Source organism: Akebia trifoliata, chromosome 5 (genome assembly GCF_017979445.1).
Source record: "Akebia trifoliata isolate Shusen 1 chromosome 5, ASM1797944v1, whole genome shotgun sequence".
Classification (NCBI taxonomy): Eukaryota; Viridiplantae; Streptophyta; class Magnoliopsida; order Ranunculales; family Lardizabalaceae; genus Akebia; species Akebia trifoliata.
Genome location: NC_141379.1, coordinates 3,666,771 through 3,694,051, shown reverse-complemented (window position 1 = coordinate 3,694,051; position 27,281 = coordinate 3,666,771). Strand labels below are relative to the sequence as shown.

Sequence of the window (27,281 nt, the reverse complement as noted above, 5' to 3'; positions counted from 1 at the left end):
AATTATCTTCACCTTTTAATGATTATATATATTATGCCTTTTAGATTAATTTAAGTATTCGCAACTATTTAATAAATAAAATCCTACAACAATTCAAATATTGAGAAGACTCATGTTTGATTTGGTCTATTGATCATTTGAGTTCATAATTGGACGAGTTTGGACAAGATGGAGAAAGAGAATAATAAAAAAGGGAAGTAGAGTATCCATAGACCAAGAAGGGGAGTGGCGGGGAGGGGGGGAGTTGTAGGTAGATAAAGAAATTAAATTAGACTTTTTAGTTGGATTTAATAATAATGATATTTATGTCTTAAAAAAAAAATGAGGATACTATTAGTTTTCACCTAACCAGTTAAAAACTATATTACTTCACCAACGCTGACTTTTGTCAACAACACTGGACTTAATCTTTCATTTTGTGCGTACCTAAAATAAAAGTTAATAATAAAACGATACGTGATGTGACTAGAAAAGAAATGTCACCACATGTCTACTCTTTATTGGTATAACATTCTAGTATTTATAAATAAGGTCAATAAATTTGCATATATAATTTTATAATATTTTGTTGTTTCACTAATATTTGTTATGTTGGTACCTTGTCTTTTATTAGAAAACGATTTTATAATTTCGTAACACTTGTCTAAAAGGGCAATTTCATTATTGTATGGACTATACATTCATATTCATCTCATTTTAAGTTGATTTCTAGGGTTTTTTTTTTTGAGTTTCTACTACAAGAAAGAGTTATTGAAAAATTTGATTAAACCACGTAAATTCTGTGTTGTGTTCTTTTTACTTTTAAATTATTATTATAATTATTTATTATAATATTTTTTTTAATCTTTCTTTTATATTTTTTAGATTTAGATCCCTCGACTTGCACCAAATTGCTTCGTGCGTGTGGTTGCTCTCGTCCTTTGCTGCGACTCTCTCTCTCTCTCTCTCCTCAGCCCGCCCACGTCCCTATATTTTTTTTTTCTTTTGCAATTTCGGGTAAAATTCACCTTCTCTCCTCCCGCCAAAAACCCTATTTTCTTCAATACTAAAGAAATTTCTATCAGAGCGAAGTGCATTTCGTCTCATCTCGATCACACATTCAACACGAGCAACCTTCTTCGAACAATAGGATTTTGATTTTGATTTTCTCTTGTTTAGTGCTTACTTCGAAGCACTTATACTGTTAATCGAAGCAATTTCGTGTCGATTTTATACATATTTGGTTTCGTTTTATGTTTCTAGTGTTGCTTAGTAGACTCGTTTGTTATTTTGTTTAAATTTGTATGTTTTCGTGGGTTTAGAAATTCTGGTAGGGAAAAATGAGTGGAATTTAATGTTATTTTAGGGTTCGAAGTATCTCTCCCCAAATTGGTCTTTGTTTTTCACTCTAGCTTGTGTTTCTTCTTGCTGTGGATGTTCTATTTACTGTGGACTGAAGTGCATGCATGCATTCTTGCTATTCGATTTAGATTTTCTTTTTTTATAGGTTGTAGCATTTGATCCTCTGAGTGACATTTAGGGTTACAATTCGATTTGGATTTCTTTGTTTAAGCATTTGATCCTCTGAGTGACATTTAGGGTTATTGTGTAGTTACATGTATTCAATTTCAAATTTTGTACTTGGATTAGGGCTTATAAGTTTGTAATTCATAGAAATTGCTGCACTCAACTTTCCGCACCACTAAACCTAGCTATTTTTGGTGTATTGGTTTGGACTCGTATCATTTGGTATCAAATCTAGCACCATGTCTCAAGTTCAAACCTCAGAACTAGTACCTTGGGGAAAGGCCCCCCCCCCTCTCTGAAATGAAGGGTATCTGAGTGAGACACCACAACGTGGGAACTTGGGGTGTTAGTGGAAGGGGTGACCTAGGGGAAGGGCTATTTAGGGGATAAAAAATATGGGTATCAGAGTGAAAGTCACCACATAGTAGGTCACTTTGGATGTTGGCTTCAGAGTGTGGTGGTATGTTACGAACCCAAAGAGATATAGACTTAACTTTAAGCACCACCAATACCTAGGTATTATTGGTGTATTGGTTGGTTCGTTATCATTTGGTATCCGAGCCAACACCACGTCTCGAATTCAAACCTAGAAAGGAGCAACTTGGGGGCCCAAAACAAAGGGTATTAGAGTGAGACACCACAAAGTGGGAATTTTGGGTGTTAGTGGAAGGGGTGACCTAGGGGGTACCATAGTGAAAGCCGCCACGTAATAGGTTACTTCGGATGTTGGCTTCGGAGTGTGGTGGTATGTTACAACCCTTAAGAGATATGGACTTAACTTTCTGCACAACTAACACCTAGGTATTATTGTTGTATTGGTTGAGTTCGTATCAATGGACATTAAACTATGGTTTTCTTTTCATGAAATTTTAAGTTTTTCTTATTTGTTTTAGTTTTTGTTGCCTTTCTATTGAGCATTTTTCCCTGTTTTAGGCTTTGGAAGGCTCAATCATTTGGAGAAATTGTTGGGAGTTGGTGTCTGTGTGGGGCATTAAGTGGCAATCTCTTGGTAATCTATTATTTTAGCACGATTATTTTGTATGTGATCTGCTTTACTTTGAAAGTTAAAAATTTTCTGTTGAAAGGATGCTATAATATGGTGCTTATTTGTATTCCTGTGTTTATTGACAGTTTTGGAATCTCTAGTTTGGAAAAATTAGGATTTATTGAGAAATGGTGAGCTTTTCTTTCTACGCAGTATAAGATTATTGACTTCAATCAAGGAAAAGAACCCCCATTTTTGTTGTTTTCTTTTATTTCTATTGTTTATCTCCAATTCACCGTTTTAAGGTTCTTTTTAGGTGGGGGATACTGATACTGAAGGGAGTGACGACTTTTGCTGGGACAGTGAAGAAGAAAATGAAACTAAGAAGTTGCCGTTCTTGTCTTGTTCGAGTCCGAGAATTTCTGGTGGGCAAGCTGTTTCATGCTTTGGAGAGGTAATGTCAGTTCTAAGGTTACCATGGAATCTCCTTTTTTAATGTAGCAGTAAAACAAAGGAAATAGTGGAAAATTAAGTAGAATAATTAGTTTCTTTTGTTAAATTGGTTCCTTGATGACGAGGATACTTTCCACTGAATTTGATTCATATGATAATGATTTTCAATGAATTCCTTGTAGAACAAGGAATGATCTGTTGAAATATAAAATTTTCCCCACCCATTTTCTTGTGCATCTATTCATAAAATAGTAACAACATATGTTCATAGAGGGAAGGTGGAATTGGAGTGGCATTAGCAAAAGTTGATGTGGCAATATAATCTCTCTTTCTTAAAACATAGGACCCAGTTTCTTATTTTGTGCAATGTTTGCTGCGTATCTTGTTCTCCCACCTTACATGAAACAATTGCTCCATCAAGTTATGCTTTTGACTTGGTGCGTAATTTTGTGGGGGTATCTTTATTTTATTTAAATTTTTTTTTAATAAAGCGTTGTGCCTTAAACTTATTTTTCATTTTCTCTCTTCCTGTATCAGGCAAGTTCATCAGCAGGCCCTTCCAGCTCCAAGTTGGTTTCACATTTCGTTGGAATGGGCTTCTCTAAAGAGATGGTGACTAAAGTAATTGAGGAAAATGGTAAACAGATGCTGTTTATTTTGATAAGCTTGAGTTTCTTGAAAAATTGTCTTTAAAACCTTTGTTTAAATGTGTAGGAGAAGATGATACAGAAGCTATCCTGGAAAGCCTCCTGACATACTCAGTGAGTTAATATATGCTCATTTGTTAGATTCCATGTTGGTTATATTTTTTTTGTCCGTATAGTTGAAGCAGGTTTCTTGTGTTTTGTAATTTTCATTTACCATCTTTCAGATATACCTAGATAAAAAGCTTACATGTTTGGAGGAAATTTTGTCATTTGCATGTTGTCTGTGCATGGTTTGCAATTTGGTGCACGGAAAAAAATCATTGCCATCCAGAAAAGTCGTTCAATATTTCATTAAAAAATCTGGCAAAAATGAAGAACGACAGCTTGTTGGAATTATCTGGCTAAAAAAGGTGTTACAAGGGGCAGTTATCCTTGATCACTGGAATTCTGGTTTCATAGGCATTTCAGTGCCTTGGAGGAACTATCTAGCTAATGAATCATGTTTCCAGTGCAGGGTAATAGAATTATCTTTATCGATCCAAAAAAAAAAATCATGTTTCCAGTGCAGGTTAATAGAATAGTGGATATGTTGGCCTCTGTTACTATGAATTTGGAACTTATTGGTTAACAGCTTGTTTCTCCTCTTTTTTTTTTCTAAGGAGAAGGGGAGTCTTATGGGTCTCCCCAACTTCCAGTTTCCTGGAATGTAATCTGTACCTGACATATGTAATTTTTTTAATTTTGTAAAACGTTGTTTGCTTAGTAACTATACACTTACATGCTCTGACACGTATACAGACAGAAGATTACCTTCATGATGTTGGATAGATATAGACAAATAACCTAGTAATATAAATAAAACATTTAATTGATCAAATCTATCAATCAAGAGACGTTTAAAAGTTAATAATAATTCCTAAGTTTAATGCATTTTGATTTTTGTATTCTAAAATAACATAGATTTACATTAAAATTTAAAACTAAGAACAACATAATTATCAAAACTGCAAGAGGAAGAAGATTGTCAAAAATCAGGGGCCCTGTTTTGTTTCTTTTGCTAGCACCTTTTTTTATACACTTCTTTTTAATAAGTTTATTTTGAAACCAATAAATCGGTGAATTCATGTATAAGCTGGGGATTATTCATCGAATAGCTAATTATGCACCTGTGCCATCAGTCTTTTATGTTCACTTGCATGTATATACTTGTGCTTATCCTAGAACAAATTGTCACTTACGTTGCTGACATTCGATTGAAATATAGATTTAGTTTTAAACCTCGTGGGAAAACATAAGTGATTCGAAGTGTCAACTGAGCTAAGTTGGTAAAATGTGTAGATTGTTGTTCCCACGTCCTAGGTTCAAACCCCCTTAAACCCAACTTTACCTTCCTAACCATTAACCCGGTACTTAACATAAAAAAAGTGATTCACGCAATTGAGATTTCTGTTATTACTTGTCTGGGTCTTTGCTCTATAATCTTGTGTAACCCAGGTAGCATAGGTTCAGGTAAAAGGTGGATATGCCTCTGAAACTCAATATTTGAGTTAAAATTTTGATGCCTTGGTGATGCCGTATTGATGAAAGCCATAATTTGTGTTCCCACTGATCTCGATTGAACATGAGTGTTGTATATTGCATTTTTGATCTTGGGTTTTTATTGCATTTAAATACTTGAAAGTATTTCTTAGATATCAATTCCTTCTCTTTGAAGAAAGAATATTTCTTGGTATTTATGTTAAATTGATTCTTGCAGGCCATCGAGAAATCTCCTCCAGAGTGCAAACGTGTTTATTCAGATTTGTCTTCTTCAACAAGCGCAGGTGATACTCTTGATGACCTCTCGGACGTGGATTATCTGGGAAACGATGAGGTAGTTCATCTCGTTGGTTGCTTACTACTGTGAAAGTTATTGTCCAGAAAGCTGATCCCATTTTCATTTATTTATGGTACTGCTAGAATCTTACGTCTAGCAAGATGCACTCATGCATATAATACACAAAAGGACACATACGGCATGGGATTTGTAATTTGTTCATGTTTGTGGCATATATGGATATACTTTTGCAGAGCATACTAGACTTACTTTGCTACACAAGTTCATTCCATTCTTGAGTCGGAATGCTACAACTAAAATATTGTAGATTTAAACCCCCAGGTGTAAAAGGTTTCTAGCGAAGTACTAAAAACTCGGGACTTAGAAGTTGATCCATAGGGATTGTGTCAAAAATGAATAAGAAATGTGTAAGTGGAAAAAGATTTGACCTAAACTACGAAAACAAATATTTTTTCCACACTTTCATATGGAGCAAAAAAGAATGGACTTGAAACAAAAATTTAAAAGTGTAAGCCATCCAAGGGGATTCACTCAATAATCCATAATATTTATTTTGATCAATCTTGTCTCAGTTAGAATCGAATGATGATTCTATCCAACTAAAAAATATATTGATTAAACCATTGGTGTTCGTGAATGTGATTTGAACAGTTGATAATTGACTGTTTAGGCACCTATTATCATGTCACAAGGATTCTCCAAGAATTCAATGGAATAGTAAATAAAAAATGAATCAAAGAAAATTTATAGATGTGCAATATTAAACCAAAATTAATTAAATATTCAATTAATCAAATATAAAATTGTACCAAGTTTGCTGATCAAAATATAACATGAATCCTTAAGCTTCACCCTTTGCCCTATTTAGGTGTTTATCCAACCATCTTCAATGAAAATCCATGAAAATTCTCTAATAAACAACCTAGTTTTTTTAAGGAAAAACTAGAGTAAAAAGAGAAAGGTTGAAGAAGAAGAGTCTCTTCCTTTTAAAGAGACTGTGGAGGCCAAAATTAGGGTTGAATTTCTAGCCTTTTTCTTACATTTTGGACCTTCGACACTTCAAAAAATAAAAATTAAACCAAATAACCAAATTAATATTAAATAATCATCATAAATTGGAGGTAAACACCATTATTTTCTGCATTTATCACTGTAATTCTAAATGGTGCTAATAATGTACTTAACAACATACTAGTTTCTAGGTTGTATGCTCCCCATGAAGTCATGTGATGCAATGGACATTATCATTTCCTAATTTTTTATGTAGGTCGGATTCTTATAGGTTTGCAGACTAAACAGAAGATGGAAAAAGTAAAACATAAAGAAAAAGAGGAATCCAAGAAGATAATGGGATTTTGCACAGCATATAACCAGCGAAGATATAGATCTCTAATGCAGTTTCTCTATGAACACACCTATTGTCCAAAGGACTGAACACTTGTGGGGGGGAATCCCTAGAATCAAGTTGCTCAATACACATGCCTTTATTTTTTCGACTTGCTAACTTAACTCCAAAGGTAAATGGAACTCCAAAAAACTGCTTCCCACTACAATTTAAATTTCAAAATGATATGGAAAATTCTAAACTTCCTAAGCATTCCTTTACATACTAAAACTCCTTAACTCTAGTTTCTAGAACTTCCATCTTTCTAAACATAAATTAGTGATTAAAATTAGAATACAAATACTGATTTACTATAAATGGTAACATTGTTGAATTTCTATTTGTTATTATGCCTCTTCACCCAGGCATAAGCCCTTTTCATAGATCCATAATATGGTGCAGCATATCATCGTTGTAATTCTTTTTCTTTACAAATCTCTTGTACTTGGGGCAATTTTTCACTCTTATTGATTTATATTCTTTAACACTTACCTATAAAAAATTGTAGTTTTTTTTGTAGGTTTCTGTTCATTTTACTAAACCAATTCTGTAAATTATGCTTGAGTATGCTATTGGTTGTAGCAGTAGCTTAGAGATGTATATTGGATAGCATCTTCGGAATGGTTTAGCTATCCATGCTACATGATTCGAGAATTCATGGACTGGGGTGTGACAATTATGAATCCTTCCTGTTTAAGACTTTTAGACGATGGCTTCCCTGAAAATATAACTTTGCATTTATATTGTTGTATACATTAGTCTTTGGATATATGATGCACATATGTAATCTTATTATCATCCTCATTATAAGATTATGTTACTTTTTTTTTTGCATTGTTTAAAATATAATACTGAATCCACAAATCTAATTCGTGAGGATTCTGAGTTGGAATCTTTGAACTTGTTTTGGATTTGACCCTTGAATTTCATGCCAATATAGCCATGTTGTGATTATAATAGAACTTTCATCACACTTCGAGTTGTACAGAGGGTTGAAGGCTGCTCCCCATCGTCGTGATTCTTTTACTGTGCACATGTTAGCTGATTTATGCCCAGTTCTGCCATTCATTTTGCTTATGCTCAGTTCACAACACCTTTCTGGTTAAGTTAGTGTTGGCTCATTTTTTTTCTTTTTTTTGCTTGGTTCAACTACTGTTTTGTGGTTTGTATATTTGTTTATTTTCCCGTGGTTGAGATTTGAGCTGTTCTTTATTACTGGATATTCCTCCAATTATGTTTATAATTTGAGTTTAGTTTTCAACCTTACCTAACTTTTGACATTTCATGGAAATCCCATGTAGTTTTGCTTTGTTATTGAATGACCATATATATACGTTCAATTATTTTACTCATGCTTTTTTCCAGGAAAACATGGACCATTTGTCTGAAAAGGAGAGGACATTGAAGCACTTAGTGGATATGGGCTATCCCATGGATGAGGCTTCAATAGCTATGGATAGATGTGGTGTGTGTTTAGCATTGAAGTTGATATTGTAATGGTTTTACACCTATTTATGCCACCTGTGTATGCACAATATGTTGGAAGTTTTTTATTTTTATTTTTTTTAATATTTTTAATTAGCACAGGATGATGTAATTCCAACGATGCTACTTCCTAAGAATCAGGTTTTATTTAAATCAATTCAGTTCTAATTGTTTGATTATTCGGATCCATTATAACTGCATCGTAGAAATATATTGCTTGATTTTCTGAATCAATTCTTCCTTGCTCTGACACTAAAGAAAGGCCTTTCAAAATTCGGCATTTTCATGTGTCTATTTTTCTGCTGAATATGAACTCAACCTCATTGGCATTGTGTTTACCAAGAATTGAGCATTTGAAATGCATGTTGAAATTGGGTTTGCTGTTATGTGTACGCTACTCTTTCCTAAGATAATTCTTGTAATTGGTGCAGTCAGATAATTGATACTTCTTAGGGTGGATTACTTCACATAGAAATATATTGCTCACTTAATTGTTGAATAACTTTTTATTTAATTGCGCAGTTTGAAACGTTAGACCATAAATTAACCCTTCTTTTCTCTCTTATTTTGTATCACATTTTTGATTGACCAAAAAACAGTAATAGTTTGCATGAGGTTTTTATAATAATTACTCTTCCTGGTATCATCACAGAGACCAAAAAAAAAAAAAAAAAAAACAGAAAAAAAGAAAAACAAGAGAGAGATAATCCTGTTACTATTATAGGCAGAAACTTTGGGTCTTTATCGAAGTGGTCTGCATTCTTATCAATCTGGACTATCTGATCAGTATTTCCCATCTAGATTATTGCACCAGCTCAACCCACATCATTTTTGGTCTACATCTTGTTCTTGTAAAGCCTTCAACTTGCACGCTCCCCTTCCAATTGGGGATGTTATCGGTCTAAGTTGTGGATGACCAAAATTCTCAATTGACCTTCCTTTAGTTTATTGCCTATCAGAGCTACTCCTAAACTCTCACAGATGCAGTCATTTCTAATGTTACCTTAGTTTTTTTCCATTCATCCATCTCAGCATCCTCATCATTGCTATGCTAAATCTGTGAACATGTTGTCTCTTGATTCTTTTTTTTTTGTATTTTTGTATTTTTGTATTTTTATAATATTTCTTATTAAACATATGCAGGTCCAGGTGCTTCGGTTATGGTGCTGACTGATTTTATATGCGCTGCTCAAATGGCAAAGACTGCCGATGCTCATCTAGAGGAGCTAAAATGTCCAAGTTCCAGTGAAGAAGAGGTGCCCTATTATTCAGTATAAGTCTCTTCAGTAGAATATCAAGTTCATGCCACACTTTGTTCCTTCCTTTTAAGCTAATTTCATCTATTGTGTAATAATTGATCTCATTTTCTCCTAATTTTGCAGCTGGAGCTAAGTCGTGTCCATAGTGTTCCTTCTACACATAAGAAGAGAAGACTTGTTGAAGAAGAGGAGAGATGGGAGAGAAAAAGGGAAAAGAAATGCGTCAAGAAACTTGTGGATGAAGATGATGAGACACTTCATCTCCCAAATCCCATGATTGGGTTTGGGATCCCAAGTGAACCAATGCCCGTGCGTCATAGAACACTCCCGGAGGCCGCCGTTGGACCTCCCTACTTTTACTATGAGAATGTAGCCCTTGCTCCCAAGGGTGTTTGGACGACAATCTCCCGTTTTTTATATGAGATTGAACCAGAATTTGTTGATTCGAAGTTCTTCTCTGCTGCTGCAAGAAAAAGAGGGTACATTCACAACCTTCCAATCCACAATAGGTCTCCTCTTCGGCCGATTCCTCCACAGACGATACATGAAGCATTTCCTTTAACCAAGAAATGGTGGCCTTCGTGGGACCGAAGAACGAAATTGAATTGTGTACAGACTTGCACTGCAAGTGCAAAGCTGGCAGAGAGGATACGTAAAGCCCTTGAAGACTGGGATGATGAGCCACCCTTGAAGATCCAAAAATATGTAGTTGATGAATGCAAAAAATGGAATCTGGTCTGGGTAGGAAGGAATAAGGTTGCTCCACTTGAACCTGATGAGATAGAAATGTTGTTGGGTTTCCCAAAGAACCACACGAGGGGTGGTGGAAGCAGCAGGACTGAAAGACTTAAAGGACTCGGTAACTCATTTCAGGTCAGAATTTCTCTCTTTTTGTTTTCTTTCTCCTTTACATATAACTCTTCATTACTCATGAAAAACTTATTGCAGGTCGACACGGTGGCCTACCATCTCTCGGTCTTGAAGGACATGTTCCCAGGTGGCATCACTGTCCTATCTCTTTTCTCTGGCATCGGGGGTGCTGAAGTTGCCCTTCATCGGCTTGGAATCCCTTTGAAGAATGTGGTTTCGGCTGAAATTTCTGAAACAAGCAGAAACGTACTGCGAAGCTGGTGGGAGCAAACAAACCAGAAGGGGACTCTGATTGACATTACTGATGTGCAACAGTTGGACGCTGATAGGCTGGAGCAGTTGATCAACTCATTTGGGGGGTTCGATCTTATAATTGGTGGGAGCCCATGCAATAACATTAGTGGTAGCAACCGAGTGAGCAGAGATGGGCTCGAGGGTAAACATTCTTCTTTGTTCTATGACTATTTCCGTATTCTAAATCAGGTTAAGGTTATAATGGGGAAATCATGATTGGGTGTGAAACAACTCTGAGGTCGTGGGGTTCAAGTCCAGCTTACCCATCAAAAAAATGATTGGGTATGAAGGGTTTATTTGTAAGTACATTTGAATTTCAATTAACTTTCTAATCTCTTTTTATGGCTGAGTTATTACAGGGTAGTACCTTTTCTTAATTCTAGTTTTGTAGTGGATTTTAACCTCCTTATGACATGTGTAAGGACAGTAAATGTTGGTTAGCATTTCAGAAAATGGCGAACATGTCCCTGTATTAACCTTTATCTTATGTTAAACTTCAGTTATTTTCATAATAACTTAGATGGATTGTCAATTATGCAGACATTTGCTCATGATTCAAGTTAATTATAAAAAAATTCCATTTGGATATCTGTCTACTTCTTATGTTTCAGCTTGCTTGCTTGTTTTGTGAAATCTGGGGTTGTTATCTGTTATGAACACGCAAATAAAATTCATGAGGACTAATCTTATTAATCCTTGGTTTAAGCTTTATTTGTCTTTAATGTCATTAACTTGACCAAGATTTTTGGTGAAAGCAGAAAAGTTATGATGGTCATTAAAACACCACCATTTGAGATTTTTTGGTGGGTTTTCATGGAAGCTTGATATGGTGAAATCAAGACTGACACAAGGATGGATAATATGAGATGGAAGGAACATGACGGCCTCCTCAAAGTCAGTAGAAACAATTGTTGATGTGGTTGACGTTCAGTCGAGTCACACATGGTGGGGCTCTATGGCACATTGTCCCTTTGTGTATGGTCTCACCTATTTGTGTGGCTTCACATTTGCTTGGTTCCGAAGATCCTCTCAAGACAGTTTGGAAACCTTAGATCACTAATTTTTTGCTTGCTTTCTTGCTCGCTTTGTCTCAACAAAGAGCACAGAAGCTTTGTTCAAACACGACCTTAGTGGTTGACTACTTTTCAAGACTAATTTTTCTCCACTGATTTTTTTTCAGATTCTGAAAGAGCTGAGTATATACCTGGAAAATGGTTATGTTGAACAGCAACACAGTCTATGAGCTCATCATCTCTGTCCTTGACAATCCAAGAAAAGCAGGTTTTTTTTGTAATTTATTTTACAATATTGTACTAACTACATCTTATAGTACTTACAGACCCCACATCCTGAAAACCAAGCTCTCCATATATTTCAAATCCTTGTAGCTCTAGGTTGATATCCTGATTCTTACTTACCTCTAAATAAAAACTGAACCATTATGTTCCTGGGGAGGATTCTGAAGGTAAAGATTGCAATATTGGTCTGTACTGCTCATACAGGTAGACTCGTTTCTAAACTTGACTGTAGAGTGAAAGCAAGTAGGGCCATGGCCATAAAAAATCCTAAAAATATTCTTTAATAGTAAAGAATACATGGGTATTTTTTTGGGGAGAGGGAGGTGGGTGAGCTTTAACGGAAATTGCAAAACAGGGGTGGGCATGTCTGTGTAGTAGAGAGAAAAGAATGCAACAGTAGAAAGAAAGACCAAAAGTGATGTAGGACATCTATAGTTTTAAATAATTTTCTAATTCTATTAGATTTTTATTTTTATTTCTAGTAGAATTTTTATTTTTACTTCTAGTAGGATTTCTATTTCATAATTATGTTAGGAGTATAATTTCTTGTTAGTTTATAATTTGATTTAAATTCGTTTTTATTATTTAGATTATAATTAGAAGTGATTGAAAGTCTACAATTTGAGTTCTAATAGGATTAGAAATTTAATATTATGTTATAAATAGGTTAAGAATATTAATTTTTAGTATTTTAGTATAATTACAAGATATTATAATGGAGTTATCAATATAAAGAGTTCTAAATTCGAAAATTAATAATCAATCAATCAATAATCAATTCAATTATCTTTTATCTTTTAATTACTTTTTCGTTTTATGATTTATTTTATTTTAAGTTATTGTTTGTTTATCAATTGAATCTATTGATTCAAATTGATTTTGAGTGTTTCATTGAACATGATCTATCGAATCTATTAATTCACATGCTTCCGCTACGTCAAAAAGAACAACCACACTTATAAAGTAATTTGGTTTAATTGAAAATCTAAATGAAAAATTATTTAAAGACCCTAATAGAGGATTTTTTTCTAAATAGTTCTTAAGTTTTGAACCACCTCTTAATAGTCTATTTAGTAAACTTTTATTCTTCCTAGTTGTCTTATCTCACGTCAAAATGTTTTAGAAATATAAGAACTTCCCCTTTGAGTTTGATGATAATTATAGATGAACTCGTTGTTTTTAAGTAATATTTAATTATTTACAAGTTGGCCAATATTTTCATATATATATATATATATAAAAAACAATCGTTGGACTCAACAATAAAGTGTTGAACTAGACAATAAAAAGTGGTGAACCGGTGAATCAGGCATACAAACGTTGAATCATACAATAAAAAGTGGTGAACTCAACATTGTAAATGTGATCCAAAATTTTCATTTTTACCTTTTTTTTTTTTTTTTAAAATTTGATATTGGATAATCTCCTTGAAATGCCTAAAATGCATAAATCATAGTTGCAAAACAAAAATTACAACGTAATCATTGAAAATTTTAGAATATCAATTTTGTTTTTTATTTAATTTTTTTACTATTAAAAAATCATTGAAATAAATGAGAAGTACATCTAATGTTCAAAATTAAGAATATTATTTTTCAATTGTCATTTATCATAAAAAAAATATTGAAAATGATTATAATCGCCATTAAAAAAAATCTAATCATGTGAAGAAAATGAAAAAAAATATAAAAAATGATAGTTTCGGTATTTCAAAAACATTACATCATGAGATGAGGCCTAGGGACAATTAAGAAAAGAAAATTTTACTAAATGAACTATTAAGTGACCACCCAAAACATAGGGACATTTTAGAAAGAAGTTCCTGCACCAAGGTCCTTTAAATAATTTTCCCAAAACTAAAAGGACAAGATGAATGTCAAAAATAATATTAGAGCAGTGATATTACCACACCACACCACCATTATGTAATTGTATGACTGATACTAATCAAAATAGACACATGAAAATATTTCTTTCTACTTCTATGGTCATGATCTGGTGATGTGGCATTTTAATGAGAGTTGTGTTGAAGTAACATTAAAATTGACGTCGATTCACACATTGCTGATGTGGAGGTGAGCATAGAATCATATATGTTTTTTCACTCATATCTCTGCTAAAAGTATTTATGACTCCGTACATACATTCACATCAGCTATGTATGAATCGATGTTAATTTCAATGTTACTTGAGCATTTTCCTTTCAATAAATCAAGTAAGCCAAGGTTATTTGGGTGAAATAAAGAAATGAATATCAGTTTTTACTTCAAAAATCAAAATATCCAAAGAGTTAGTTGTTCACCAAATGCCCCACAATTTTTCTAGATACCAAAATGTTATTCCTAAATAATCTCGCCAAATGACCAATTTTATAATCGTGATTCTTCTAAAAGTGCTTTCTCGAAAACACTGTGTTCCCAAACCAGGCCTTAATTAATAGTACAATTTGGACGTTTTCCGCTGAGCATCAACTATGCAACGATATGAAATTCTAAACTCAACCCATATTATAGAAAGAGAGATTCTATTGGCACACCAACTTCTAGTTACAACACATCGGTCCATTTGGAATTAAACAGTTGTTTAAATATAGAATAGAGTGTTATAGTAAAATTTGATGTGTTAATGGAAGAAGCTTTCTCTATAGAAAAGATTAGCCCAATTTCAGCGTAAAATGGGGTTGAAGTTTTGGGTTTGGGTCGCCCATTTGCCCGGTAGACGCCAACTGTGCAAAAAAAAAAAGAAAAAAAAAAGATTCTTTAGGCAAAACTTAACCACAGTTAAATAAAAAAGGACTAACCAAGGTTAAATCACGTCTTTCCCTCGTACGATCACGCGAAGTTACTATAAATACCGAACTTTTATTTCATTTTCCCTCCCACTCGACGCTTCTGTTCTCTCTGCTAGCAAGGAGAAGATTCTGTCTCTTCTTCTCCATTATAGACTACTTTGCGACGAAAGGTACTCCGATTTTGTGAATTTCTACACATTTAGGGTTTCTAGAGATCTAGGGAACGATATTGATGTTTGAAATCAAACCTAGCAACAATGTGAGTGAGGAATTAGGTTTTCAGTCTAATTGATTTAGTTTTAGTGTGTTTGAATTCTGGATTCTCTCAGAAGTTAGATCTACGGATTTTGTTAATGTAGAAACCTTAGATTAGGAAATTTTATGTTTTTAACATCGAATCTTGTAGGTTTTGGTAGATTTGATTTTTTGAACTGGTTTTCTCGTATAATCTCTAGTTTATGGAAATGTGGACTTTTGAAGTTCCTTATCTTCTAGTTCTGATGCTGTAAATTAGGGTTCTTGGTTCAATGCTTTCGAGTTTGAAGCTCGTGTGAATTTTTGGGTTATAGGTTTTATTAATTTATATGAATTGATCTCATTTTTGGAGCTTTTACTTGTTTGGTGGATTTTAGGTCTCTGGTACGAGTGGGGATTTCCTTTCTTTAAGGGTTATAATTTGCATAGTGAGAAAGTTTCTGTTGGATCTCTTGGCTTCTATTTGGTTTTTTTGGTCCTCACTTTACTATGGCTGCAATAGCATCTACTTCCTCTACTGGTGTACGTTATGCACCAGAAGACCCGACACTTCCTAAGCCATGGAAAGGTCTAGTTGATGGGAAAACTGGGTTTCTTTACTTTTGGAACCCGAAGACCAATGTTACGCAGTATGAAAAGCCTGTTGCTTCATCTGACCCACCTACGCCATCTGCTCCTCCAAAGCCTACTTCTGTCTCTGTCAGTTCTTCGGTTCAAGTGCATCAATCTTCTCTAGGACATCAAAATCGTGATAGTATCAACAGAGAAGATATTCGATATAATGTAGGAAGGAATCATCAGGTATATAATGTTCGGCTACTTATTAATTTGCACTTATCTGGATGACTGTTCTAACTATAATTATGATCAGTTTTTAGTTTGAGGTGCTAAATTTTCAGTTTCAATTAAATCAAATAACTGATTTTTCCTTTTTGGATAAGTATATCGATAACTGATTGGAGCGCTTCTATTGTGCATTGTATATTGTTGTCTTGTTTGCTAAATAAAATATAATCCAATTTGCATTTTGCGCCAGAGTATCATTAGTGGCAGTGATCACTTGCATGATGTTTCAAATGGGTCAACCAGTGCTCAGACTTTGAGATCAGCTGCTGGAGAACATGGATCCAGTATGGGAAGTGGTTCATCTGTGGATTCCTATTGTCGTCAACATGAAATAACTGTTTCTGTAAGTATCTAATGGCTTCATAATTATGATTGGATTTTATGATGTTTGTATTTCTATTTACATTCTTAGATAAATGAGATCGGTTTTTTTTTTTTTTTTGTGGTAATTCTTTACTGGATTTTATGATGTTTCTATTTCTATTTACATTCTGCCCTTGGGTTTTTGTATATCTTGCTGGTCACCTATACCAGCTTTCATTTTCAATTTAACTATACTTGTCAAAAAAAAAATTGAGACGAAGATGGTGACAGTTGGTCTGCTTATTGTTGAAGCAGTAAAGAATTATGCATAAGTGGGATTTAATTTCATGGTGTATTTTCTCAGTAGAAATTAGAGATTTGAACTTAATGGTATCCTGTGCCCTCTGTATACATAGTATAACAATTACAATCCGTGGTAATACATTGGAAATCACTGTAATGTAACTGAGTCTCATCCTGCCATACTGATCAATATATAGGTATTGTTGTTTTCTTTAAGATGATGATTGGATTTTTTATGGCTAGTGACATTTTGCTTTGTTTGGAAACTTCATCAGGGAGATAATGTACCTCCACCATTTACATCGTTTGAATCTACTGGTTTTCCTCTGGAGATTCTTAGAGAGGTACCTTTTGCTTATCTCCTTAGTCTACCATGTCTTATGTAACTCTCTGGTTTTTAAAACCATAATCAAGTTCCCTTAACTTTTACCTCAATGTTCGTGGTGCTAGTTTTGTGGTCACTGAAGGGATGGTATCAAAATTAAACTCATGCACATTTTCCATCTGTACTGTTTTTTGGTCGCAGGTGCGATATTTGCTCCAGGGAGGAGCTAATGTCGTACGCTGTGCCACCGCCCAGCCACTTTAATGCATTATTCAATGGGAAACAAGCTATCGAACTGCTGCTCCTGGAATTGCTCTCCCGTTTTTAAAACCGTATTCAAGTTCCCTTAACTGTTACCTCAATGTTCATGGTGCTAGTTTTGTGGTCCCTGGAGGGATGATATTGAATTTAAACTCATGCCCCCATCTTCCATTTCTACATTTTTTTGGTCGCAGGTGCGATATTTGCTCCAGGGAGGAGCTAATGTCGTACGCTGTGCCACACTCTTTGTGGGGGCCTTGCAAATAGTTGGAGCACCCTTATAAGGTGGACCAATTTTTAAGAAGGGCTATTAGAATCACCCACATTTTGGGTGGGGCTACTATCAGTGATTGTTCACTCTGCCTCTGTCTGAACTGAAAAAGGCCTCTTTCTCCTGTTCTGGCTTTGCCATTCTGCATTTGGGGGCTGATTACGCTTATTATGGCTTTATTGAGTCCTTCGGTTAAATCCAAAATGAAATATAAATTTTATGCCGGTATCTCTCCTCCTGGTGGTTGCTGGTTTTGCTTTTCCAGGTGCGTAGTGCTGGGTTCACTGCTCCCACACCAATTCAGGCTCAGTCTTGGCCAATTGTTCTACAGAATCGGGACATTGTTGCTATTGCAAAGACAGGGTCTGGGAAAACCTTGGGTTACCTAATTCCAGGGTTTGTCCATCTAACGCGTCGCCGTAATAATTCAAAAATGGGTCCAACAGTATTAGTACTATCACCAACAAGGGAGTTGGCGACACAGATACAAGATGAGGCTGTGAAGTTCAGCCGGACATCAAGGATTTCATGCACGGTTTGTCTCCCTCACATCTAATTTACTTGAATATTGTGCAGAATGTTTTATTTTAGGCGTGTACTAGTTTTTTTTTTTTGTGCATGCTTGTTTGTTGATGTTCATGGTTGTGTTTTTTTGGTTTAAGTGTTTGTATGGAGGAGCACCCAAGGGTCCCCAACTAAGAGATCTAGATCGAGGAGTGGACATTGTGGTTGCAACTCCTGGTCGGTTGAATGACATTTTGGAGATGAGAAGAATCAACCTCCAACAAGTTTCATACCTGGTTCTTGATGAGGCAGACCGTATGCTGGATATGGGATTTGAACCTCAGATTCGGAAGATTGTGAATGAGATACCTGCTCGCCGCCAGACACTCATGTTCACTGCAACGTGGCCGAAGGAAGTCCGTAAAATTGCGGCTGACTTACTTACTAATCCCACTCAAGTTAACATTGGCAACATTGACGAGCTTGTTGCCAACAAGTCTATCACTCAGGTGAGATGAAATGAACTTTTATTTAACTAGTGTTACTGCAGTCTGCTTATGAAATGAACTTTTATTTAATTGGTGTTACTGTAGTCTGAAGCAGATATAAACTGTTCTTTAATTATTATTTTTTTGCGTGGGTGGGGGGTTAACTTCATGTATGTCTGGGATCTTTCATATTACCGTGTGTTTTTTTTTCTTCCTTGCAGTATGTTGAAGTGGTTACGTCCATGGAGAAACAGAAACGTGTGGATCAGATATTACGATCTCAAGAACCAGGCTCTAAAGTCATAATTTTCTGCTCGACCAAGAAAATGTGTGACCAGCTGGCTCGTACTCTTACTCGCCCATTTGGAGCTGCTGCTATTCATGGAGACAAGTCTCAGGGTGAGAGGGATCATGTCTTGAACCAGTTCCGCACTGGAAAATCTCCCATACTGGTAGCCACTGACGTTGCGGCTCGAGGACTGGACATCAAAGACATAAGGTAAACTGCAAGTTTTATAGTCTTTTGTTTCTTTTCCCCACGATCCTAACCTCTAAAATATGAGAGATGCAAGCAAGCAACACCTTCAAGATGATCAGATTCAGACTCTAAGAAAGACAAGGGTAGATATGTATATTTAAATAAAAGGCAAAGCAAAGCTAGACGAGGGAAATAACAACTATAGAGAGGATGCCACCAATAATCAACAATCAGAAAATAAAAAACTGATACAAATATGCTGGATTTCTATTGCAGAGTTGTCATCAACTATGATTTCCCAACTGGAATAGAAGACTACGTTCACAGAATTGGAAGGACTGGAAGAGCGGGTGCCACTGGAGTGGCTTACACATTCTTCTGTGATCAGAATGCAAAGCATGCAAATGATCTCATCAAGGTTCTAGAAGGGGCAAACCAGCAAGTTCCCCTGGAGATCCGTGACATGGCACGTGGCGGTGGGATGGGCAGATCTCGTCGCCCGTGGGATTCTGGCTATGGTGGTTTTGGAGATAGTAGTGGGCGGAATGATTCCAGTTATGGTGGGAGGGGCGGGGGCCGAAGTTTTCATGAGTCCTTTGGCCGGTCAGACAGAGGCCATGGTGGTCGAGGATATGATCAGTCTCGTGACAGGTACGTTGGTGACTTCCACTCTGATGAATACAATTTAATTTAAATATTACTGATTGAGAACTGTACTTTCTCCCTATGCTTTTACAGTGGGAGAGGTTACAACCAGAGTTACCGTAGTGAGCAAAATGAGGAAGCATGCGGGAGGTTTGACAGTGGCTACCCTGCTAGTAATAGTGATCATCGTGTGGGAGATTGGGGTCAAGGTCAGAGCCGGAGTCGAAGCCGCAGTCGCAGCCCTGAGAGGCATGGTGGGGTCCAGCATTGGGGAAGATCTCCAATTCAAAGAAGGGATGATGATGGTGTTGCCAATGGTAAGCCCTCACCTTCTCGTGGTGAGGAAGAGGAGGAAGGTATTATTCAGGAAGAGGAAGAGGGGATGACTCTGGCAGACAAGGATGGTGGTGGTTGGAATTCTAACCCGAGTGGGGGAGGAACCTGATTCATTTAACTGAGAGGAAGGAGAGGGGGTGACAGGTACTCACTCTATAAATATCTGTTCTATCCATGGGGGCCTTTTTTGTTTAGCTTCTGACATGCTTAGTGAAGATTTTGCCCGTGTAGTAATAGCTGGGAATAGGCACCCACCCCATATGTGGCAATCCAGTGATTGTGGATGCGCTAATCCTTGCTTTTACTCAAGTTGTTTTTGCCACTCTTCTGTATCATCTAAAGTCTGAGCATGTAGGGAAGTTGTCAGTGGGGTACATTTTGGTTGTAAGATTTGTTTAAAAACCCTTTCCTTTTGTCAAGTAGGGGGGATGATCCCCCGTGTGTTTTCTTACATGGAAATGCTAAAAAATGAAGTGTTATATTGCTTGAAAGAGTATTCTTCTTGTGCAATACACGTGAAACTTCACCTTGATCACTGTTTTGAGAGAACCCAAATGATTTTTTTAGCAAACGAGAGAGCTAGCAGGGTTGGGGGGTGGGGGGGCTCACACTTTGTTCTATTTGCCAAATCAATACGGGTGAATTGGACAACATAATATGTTGAAACTAAATTTAATGAGATCAGGTAATTCAAGTGAGAAGCTCTGGATAAAGAAGGGTTGCTGCTTGAGGAATGTGAAACTTCATCACCTCTTAAACATGAATGTTGGAGATTTTTTTTATTCCATTCAAGGGTAGGGTGACACCCTTGAAGCTATATGTGCAGTAGTGGAGACCACAGGATGGAAAAATCCTTTGGAGAAGGCTTTAATGATGAGTGTTTCAAAGGTGAAGGTAGTGTGGGAGAGGACAAGAACAAAGTTCAGGTGTAAATGGTGTACTGTTTGATATTAGTAAGGTTAAAAACAAACTACTGTTTCTTATGGAACAATCGGACTTTCCAAGAACGAGTAGTAGAGCAAGCTATGAACCAAGGAAGCGAGCCAAAACAAGAATGAAAACAGACACAAACTTCCCTTTTAGGAGACATGCCATAAGGGACTTAATTTTAAGGAAAAATTACTTAAAATTTCTAAATAGTCCCTAAGTTTTGTGTGGTAGCTTGATAGGATATTTAGGTGCTGTTTGTTAAACTGAAAAAAATAAGTGCTGAAACTTATAAGTGTTGAATTTAAGTGCTGAAAAAGTTGTTTGTTTAGATGCTGAATCATGTTTGTTACACATTGCTGAAACTGGTAAATTGTCTTTGTTACCCTTACAATCATATTATACATTGTTTGCATGTTTCAAATGCTTATTTATTATCAAACACAATAAAATATATTATTTCTTATAAAATTAAAATACAATTTATTTTTAAATAATAAATAATACTCAAATCTTCAATTTATAAATAATAATTTCTATTTATAAAAGCCCACAAGTTTCAAATTAAAAATAATAATGTCATACAAGTCACTAAAATTTGAAATCAACTTTAAAAGAACTTAATTTTGGATGAATAATTTTCAATGGAAATGAATGATGTGTAATTATAAAAGCACCCTATGAATTAATAAGGGCAATCCACACTATAGCCATTTTTTGTTTTGTTTTATATGGGTTAAAGTTTTTGGAATGAGCAAATTTTTAGTGAGGATGGTCTATATGGTTTAGAGATCATCCTCACCAAAAATCAGTCTATTTTAAAACTTTTAATTTGTCAAAAATAGTTTTCAAAAAAAAAAAAAAGGGACAATTTACGGTTCTTGAACTTGTTTTGATAGGGTTAGAAGTTTCAAGATGTGCTGATTTTTTGTGAGGATGATCTTCTCATTGTAGAGATCATCCTCACAAAAAATCAACTCATTCCAAAACTTTTAACTCATATAAGACAAAATAATTTAGCTATGGTGTGGGTTTATTAATTTGTGGGATGTTTATATACTTATCCATGGGATATAAGAGGTAATATCCTTTTAAGAATAAGGGCATACTTGTCCATGCTAAAAAAAATAAATGACATACTTGTCTGTGTTGGAAAAAGCAAAGTGCATATCGCTTCAGCACTTTTTTTCAGTATCAAAATAGTGCTGAATTTTTTTAACTTATTTTCAGCAATAAGCGCTGAAAATATAGAGTAAACAAACGCGATATTTTGACAAAAGTGCTGAATTTAATTTTTTTCAGCAAAAAGTGTTGAAAAATAGCGCAAACATACACCGCCTTAGTAAATTTTTTCTTTCTTAATGGTCCTTCGTTACTGGTGAACTCGCCACTTTTTTATTTATTGTCGAGTTCACCACTTTTAAAATAAAAAGTGGTGAACTCGACATTGGTAAAACCCACTCATTTTCAATTTTTGAGTTTTTCCGACTAAAATACCTAGAAAGATTGACTAACCACTTGAGATAACGATTTGTTTAGATGATTTCAACCCAAAAGAACCATTCTCGATCGATTTTCATTCAAAAACCAAGAAAAAAAAGTGAAAAAACCCTCATTTTTTAAAAAAATGATTTCTTCTTCTTTCTTAAATCCCTTCTGATGGAATGGAGACTCCAAAATTTGATTGAGATATCAAAAATTCAATTTTTGGATGAAAACGATGAGTTCGGACAATTAGGACATTCAATCGTGAGAAATGTGGGAGATGAGGTCCATGGATCATTTAGAAAGAAAAAAATTTATTAAATGTCCTGCCAAGTTATCATTGAAAACTTAGGGACTATTTAGAAAGAACTAAAAAGAAACCCTTCCGTGAGGTTCCTTTAAGTAATGTTCCCTCATTTTAATCAATCGAGATATGTTATAAATTCAATGGATAATCGAAGTATCTTTAATCGATTATCGTTATTCAAACAGAGCCAATTAACAGACTACTTGTATGAATCTTCCTGTGAACTGTTAAGTGAGTCAGCACATGTCCTCACAGTCTATAGAAGGGAGAGAAAGTCAATACCTGTGGAAAGGGTAAGACGCCTCTAAGGGGACCCGAAGAACTGTTACATCTACCAATTTGACACTAATACAAACAAGAAAGCAGGGAAACTTTAACACTCGGGACTAAATTAACCCCCAATGCTAGAGTAGACTACTCTTAAGACAACTGACCTCACGTACTTTACTTAAAACAAAAAAAAAACAGGGGTTTGGTTTGAATGGTTGCAACTTGATTCGGTTAAGGTCAAATTGAAACCAAACGACATAGGTTGGTTCCAGTAAATAAGAACTAGAACCGAACCAAATTTCATTGGAAGCAAACCTACCCAAACCAAACTAAAGTCGGTGTGGTTCGATTCTACTTATTGCCAATATTCCATAAATTGTAAATAATATTTTTTAATGAACAGACAGACATAAAATTTTATACAATAAATCACTAATCTATCCATAAAAGATCACTGATGTATGTCTTAATTCCTAAAATAATTCATAATAATTAATATTATATATATATATACACAAGTTTGATCCGAGAATTGAACCAAATTTATCAATTCTCTATCTTCGTAACCTAGAACCGAACCGCAACTTGTTCCAAACTGAATCAGACCACCCCCAAGCTATCAGTTTGGTTTGATTCTCGGTTGGAACTGGACCAAGTTGCACCCGTAGTTGCAACACTTTGTTCCAAGGATTCCTCAAGTAAGATAGTTTTTAAAAATTGAGAGCTGTCTGTCTAAATTCAACTTCATAGAAATACCTTTTTATATGATCAAATCAAATGCATTATTATGACTTTCTCTACTTTTTTCAAGTCGAGAGTAAGACGTGTTACCAAAAACACCCTTCTGCATTATCCAAGTGAAGATATTATAGGGTGTTTGGGTAGTAAGTTTCTGGTTGGGCTCTGAGAGGTCACTGCCACACATAGTCATGCAAGTCCGAAAGGGATTTCAGGTGCAGTGGTTAACCATAGTAATTGCTTCTTAAAGTTGACAATTTATAAGTGCATGATTGCACATTTTCTTACCCATCACGATTTTAGGCCTGAGGAAAGTAACGATGTCACACCCCACCCCTAGAGAAACATGATTTTCAACTTCTTAATGTTATTCTCTCACGATTCCCCACTCAAATCTAAAAACCATATCTCTTTATATATATATATATATATAGAGAGAGAGAGAGAGAGAGAGAGAGAGAGAGAGAGAGGAGAGTTTGCCCCTGTCAGAGGCACGTCATCCTCTTTGAATTTAAAGGGGGTAAAAGAGGAAAGACAGTAAAGTTAGAGGGGTATTATTGAAAAGAGGTAAAAAAGAAAAGATAGGTAAATTAGAGGAATATTATTGAGAAGGGGGGAGGGAGAGAGCGAAGGAGAGGAAAGACAATAAAGTTCAAGGGTATGAAGAGGAAAGACAATAAAGTGACATAGTGTGGATCCCACTTTATGAAACATAGAACGAGACATTTTATACCCCCACAACTGTAGCTTGACGGGTAGGTGGGACTTACCATGGTGTTTTATTATATATAATAGATTTTCTCATCCTCTTTGGAGTTAAATAGGAAAGATTGTGAAGTTAGAGGGATATTATTGAAGAATGGGGCACGAGAGAAAAGACAATAAAGTAGGGTACCGTGGACCCCACTCCATTATAGCTAAAGTGGGACCCACCCAGGGGTGGAACCAAGTAGGGATTAGTGGGGGCTATAGCCCCTCTAAACTTTCTAATAATAAAAATCAATATTGATTTAGCCCCCATAATTCATTGATATTAGATGTATATCGTTGTGATTTTCAAACCGATCACACACATCCCTTACATACCTTGAACTTTATAAACAATAAAGAGTCGTGCTATTGGCACCTATCATATATGCTCTCTACTCCCACTTAAGTTTTAAAAAAAGAAAATAACTTTTTTACCCTTCTACATACACCCACAATCTTCTCCATCTATAAATCGAAAAATCCGAACTATCTTCTCTATCCATTCACTCTTTCTCCACCATCTACCTCTCTCTCTTCCTCTCCCTCAATCTTCTTGTTCTTCATATTCATCTCATTTTGAATTTTGTGAGAGGTTGAATTAATGGAGATTAATTAGGTTTAATGATTTTTTTCTTTAAATTATTTATTTATTTATTATTTTTTTACATTTAATCATAAAAGAAAATGAAAAATCAACATTAAAACCTTCAAAACGACGATTTCAAATTGAAGAACTCAGAGTTTTTAGACATATTTTACTCGGTAGGTTCACATTGAACTTGTTTTAGCCGATTCAGCAAGTATTCTAACGAATATAACTTCCTACCGAACATTACAAAACCAATTTGATAGACGCTTACCAAAAAAACTTTTCTCATGTAACCCTAACACCTCCAATCGCGTTTATCAAATTTATTTAGTAATGTTCGATAGGTACCTATCAAATCAAATTTGTAATATTTGATAGAAAGTTGCGTCCATTAAGATACTTATTAAATCTTCTAAAACATGTTCGGATTGAACCTACTGAACAATAACTATGAGTTCTTCGATAGGCTCTCATTGAATCGATTTTGTAATGTTTGGTATGGGGTTTTCTTTGGTAGGATCCTTATCAAATTGGCTAAAACAAGCTCGGTTTAAACCTATTGAAAAAAAAATTGTCAAAAAAAACTCTGAGTTCTTCGATTCAAAATCGTCATTTTAAAGATTTTAATAGTGGTATTTGATGAATTACTGCAAAAAAGTAAAAGAAAAATCAAAGAAATAAGATTCGTAAAAAAAACTCCTAAAAACTAATCTCCATTGATTCAACATCTCGCAAAACTCAAAAGGAGATGAATATGAACAAGAAGAAGATTGAGGAAAAGAGGTAAATGGTGGAGAAGAAAGAGAGAATGCATAGAGAAGATGGTCAGATGGTTAGGAGTTCATTCAGTTGATAGATAGATGAACAAGATGGTGGGTGTGTAGAGTAATTCGATGAGGGTATTAATGTAATTTTCTTTAGAAAAAAACTTAAGTGGGTGCAGAGAGCGTATATGTTGGGCGTCAATAGCACGACTCATAAATAAATAACTAAATAAGACACAATGATTTACCTCTACTTTCTTCTAAAACTAACTTTATTAATACTAATAGAAAAGAATCAGACTAGCCTAACTACCCCCACATGGTTTCCCACATTGGCAACACCACAATACTTTAGATTTGGTGGAAAAATGCAAATTCAATAATAAGAATAAAATAAAGTCTTTTTTGAGCTTGATCAAAAGTGTTGAAAATAGATGGCTATCAAACTCTCAAATTCTCAAATTTAAAATTAAAATTCAACGGTAAAAATTAAGTTTTTTTTTCAAAGTTCTTAGAATTTTATTTTCTACAATGCAAAATGACTTAAGGCCCTTACCTTCAATGTTAATTTAACTTTTCAAGAAAAACTAAGTGATTTAGCTTCCCCTTCAATGTTTATTCAATCAAACTATGTTTGCATTCCTTGTAGGGACATCACTAAACTTCAAATTTTTTTTGGTGATTTAATCCCCCTTGTTTTGATTGATATTAGAGATAGGGCTACAACTTGGGCGGCTAACAACCTGATTGATGGGCGAGCCCAAGCTGAGTTATGTAGAAGATGAGTTGAGCTTGTGTTAGAACGAACCTGACCTCAATTCAGGTTGAGGTTTTGAGCAATCCGACTCAACCTGAACCCGATGTTATATACTGATATATAAATTTTTTTATATTAGTTATAAATTGTTTATTTAGCTTTTTTTAATTCCATCTTATTATTATGGCTTGTAGACAGTTGGATATTGTTAGTATGAGCTTTCCTTTTGTATGTTTTGTCTAAATATTTCCTCAATGATGGATTAATTGAAGGTTGTATGCTATTTTATTTACTAATCAAAATGAAATTAAGGTTATTCAACGAGCCCAACCTGACAAAATCGTCAAAAATTCTCTAACTTAGGCTAACCCAAGCTCAACATGATTTTAGAAGATCAAGCTTGGGCTGAGCTTCTGTTAGTGAGCTTAGGCTCGATGACGGGTTGAGTTGAGCTTGGGTTGAGGGTTTTGCTACTTGCCTTGAGCTTGGGTTTACCCTCCAACTTGCCCTACCCGCCCATGTTCTAGTCCCAATTAGATATAACCCCTTTGTTTTTCAAATTGATGACATGCATCCGTTGTCCTCAATCTTCCAAGATTAATGGAAAATGAGTTAAGGGCCTTCACCGTTGGCCGCTATTCATTTCCAAGAAACATAATAAAAATGTTTGGATTCCGTGATTATTCAGAGGAGATTCAATTCAGTTTGGTTAATTCAGACAAATTCAAAATAGTTTCGTAACGTAGAGAATTTTGTTTTGGAAAATATCAAAGTGACATTTTTGAGTTTCTTTTTCAAATTTATCATCTTAGACTCCCTACTCCTTTCTTGAAAGTAAAATTTTGAGATATTAAGCCCAAGCCAAGTTTG

General features: G+C 35.1%; 2 protein-coding genes across 3 annotated transcripts; both read left to right on the top strand.

Annotated features, from left to right (window-relative positions):
- Nucleotides 1–882: 882 nt before the first annotated feature.
- Nucleotides 883–11,310, top strand: DRM2 (domains rearranged methyltransferase 2). The gene is made up of 11 exons (XM_086442196.1): nt 883–996; nt 2,440–2,515; nt 2,638–2,682; nt 2,808–2,945; nt 3,482–3,581; nt 3,659–3,705; nt 5,348–5,464; nt 8,178–8,277; nt 9,441–9,553; nt 9,680–10,429; nt 10,505–11,310. Exons 3-11 carry the CDS (start codon nt 2,680–2,682, stop codon nt 10,934–10,936), a joined length of 1,800 nt encoding a protein of 599 aa, XP_086298322.1. The 5' UTR covers nt 883–996; nt 2,440–2,515; nt 2,638–2,679; the 3' UTR covers nt 10,937–11,310.
- A 131-nt stretch (nt 11,311–11,441) lies between these two features.
- LOC147401064 (DEAD box RNA helicase family protein) lies at nt 11,442–20,356 on the top strand. 2 transcript variants are annotated; one of them, XM_086442195.1, is made up of 9 exons: nt 11,442–12,001; nt 15,442–15,865; nt 16,101–16,253; nt 16,792–16,860; nt 17,639–17,908; nt 18,036–18,386; nt 18,587–18,864; nt 19,120–19,494; nt 19,582–20,356. In XM_086442195.1, the coding sequence occupies exons 2-9, from the start codon at nt 15,554–15,556 to the stop codon at nt 19,931–19,933; spliced, it is 2,160 nt and encodes a 719-aa protein (XP_086298321.1). In that variant the 5' UTR covers nt 11,442–12,001; nt 15,442–15,553; the 3' UTR covers nt 19,934–20,356. The 2 variants fall into 2 exon arrangements, with proteins under 2 accessions (XP_086298321.1, XP_086298320.1); XM_086442194.1 differs by lacking the exon at nt 11,442–12,001 and adding an exon at nt 14,830–14,979.
- Nucleotides 20,357–27,281: the final 6,925 nt, after the last annotated feature.

Bases quoted from the DNA above. Each gene is read 5' to 3' on its own strand.
- DRM2 (XM_086442196.1), top strand. The intron at 3,582-3,658 runs GTAAACAGATGC...TTAAATGTGTAG, and splicing joins TAAAGTAATTGAGGAAAATG to GAGAAGATGATACAGAAGCT. The intron at 8,278-9,440 runs GTGTGTGTTTAG...AAACATATGCAG, and splicing joins AATAGCTATGGATAGATGTG to GTCCAGGTGCTTCGGTTATG.
- LOC147401064 (XM_086442195.1), top strand. From the start codon at position 15,554: ATGGCTGCAATAGCATCTACTTCCTCTACTGGTGTACGTTATGCACCA. The intron at 15,866-16,100 runs GTATATAATGTT...ATTTTGCGCCAG, and splicing joins ATGTAGGAAGGAATCATCAG to AGTATCATTAGTGGCAGTGA. The intron at 16,254-16,791 runs GTAAGTATCTAA...AAACTTCATCAG, and splicing joins AACATGAAATAACTGTTTCT to GGAGATAATGTACCTCCACC.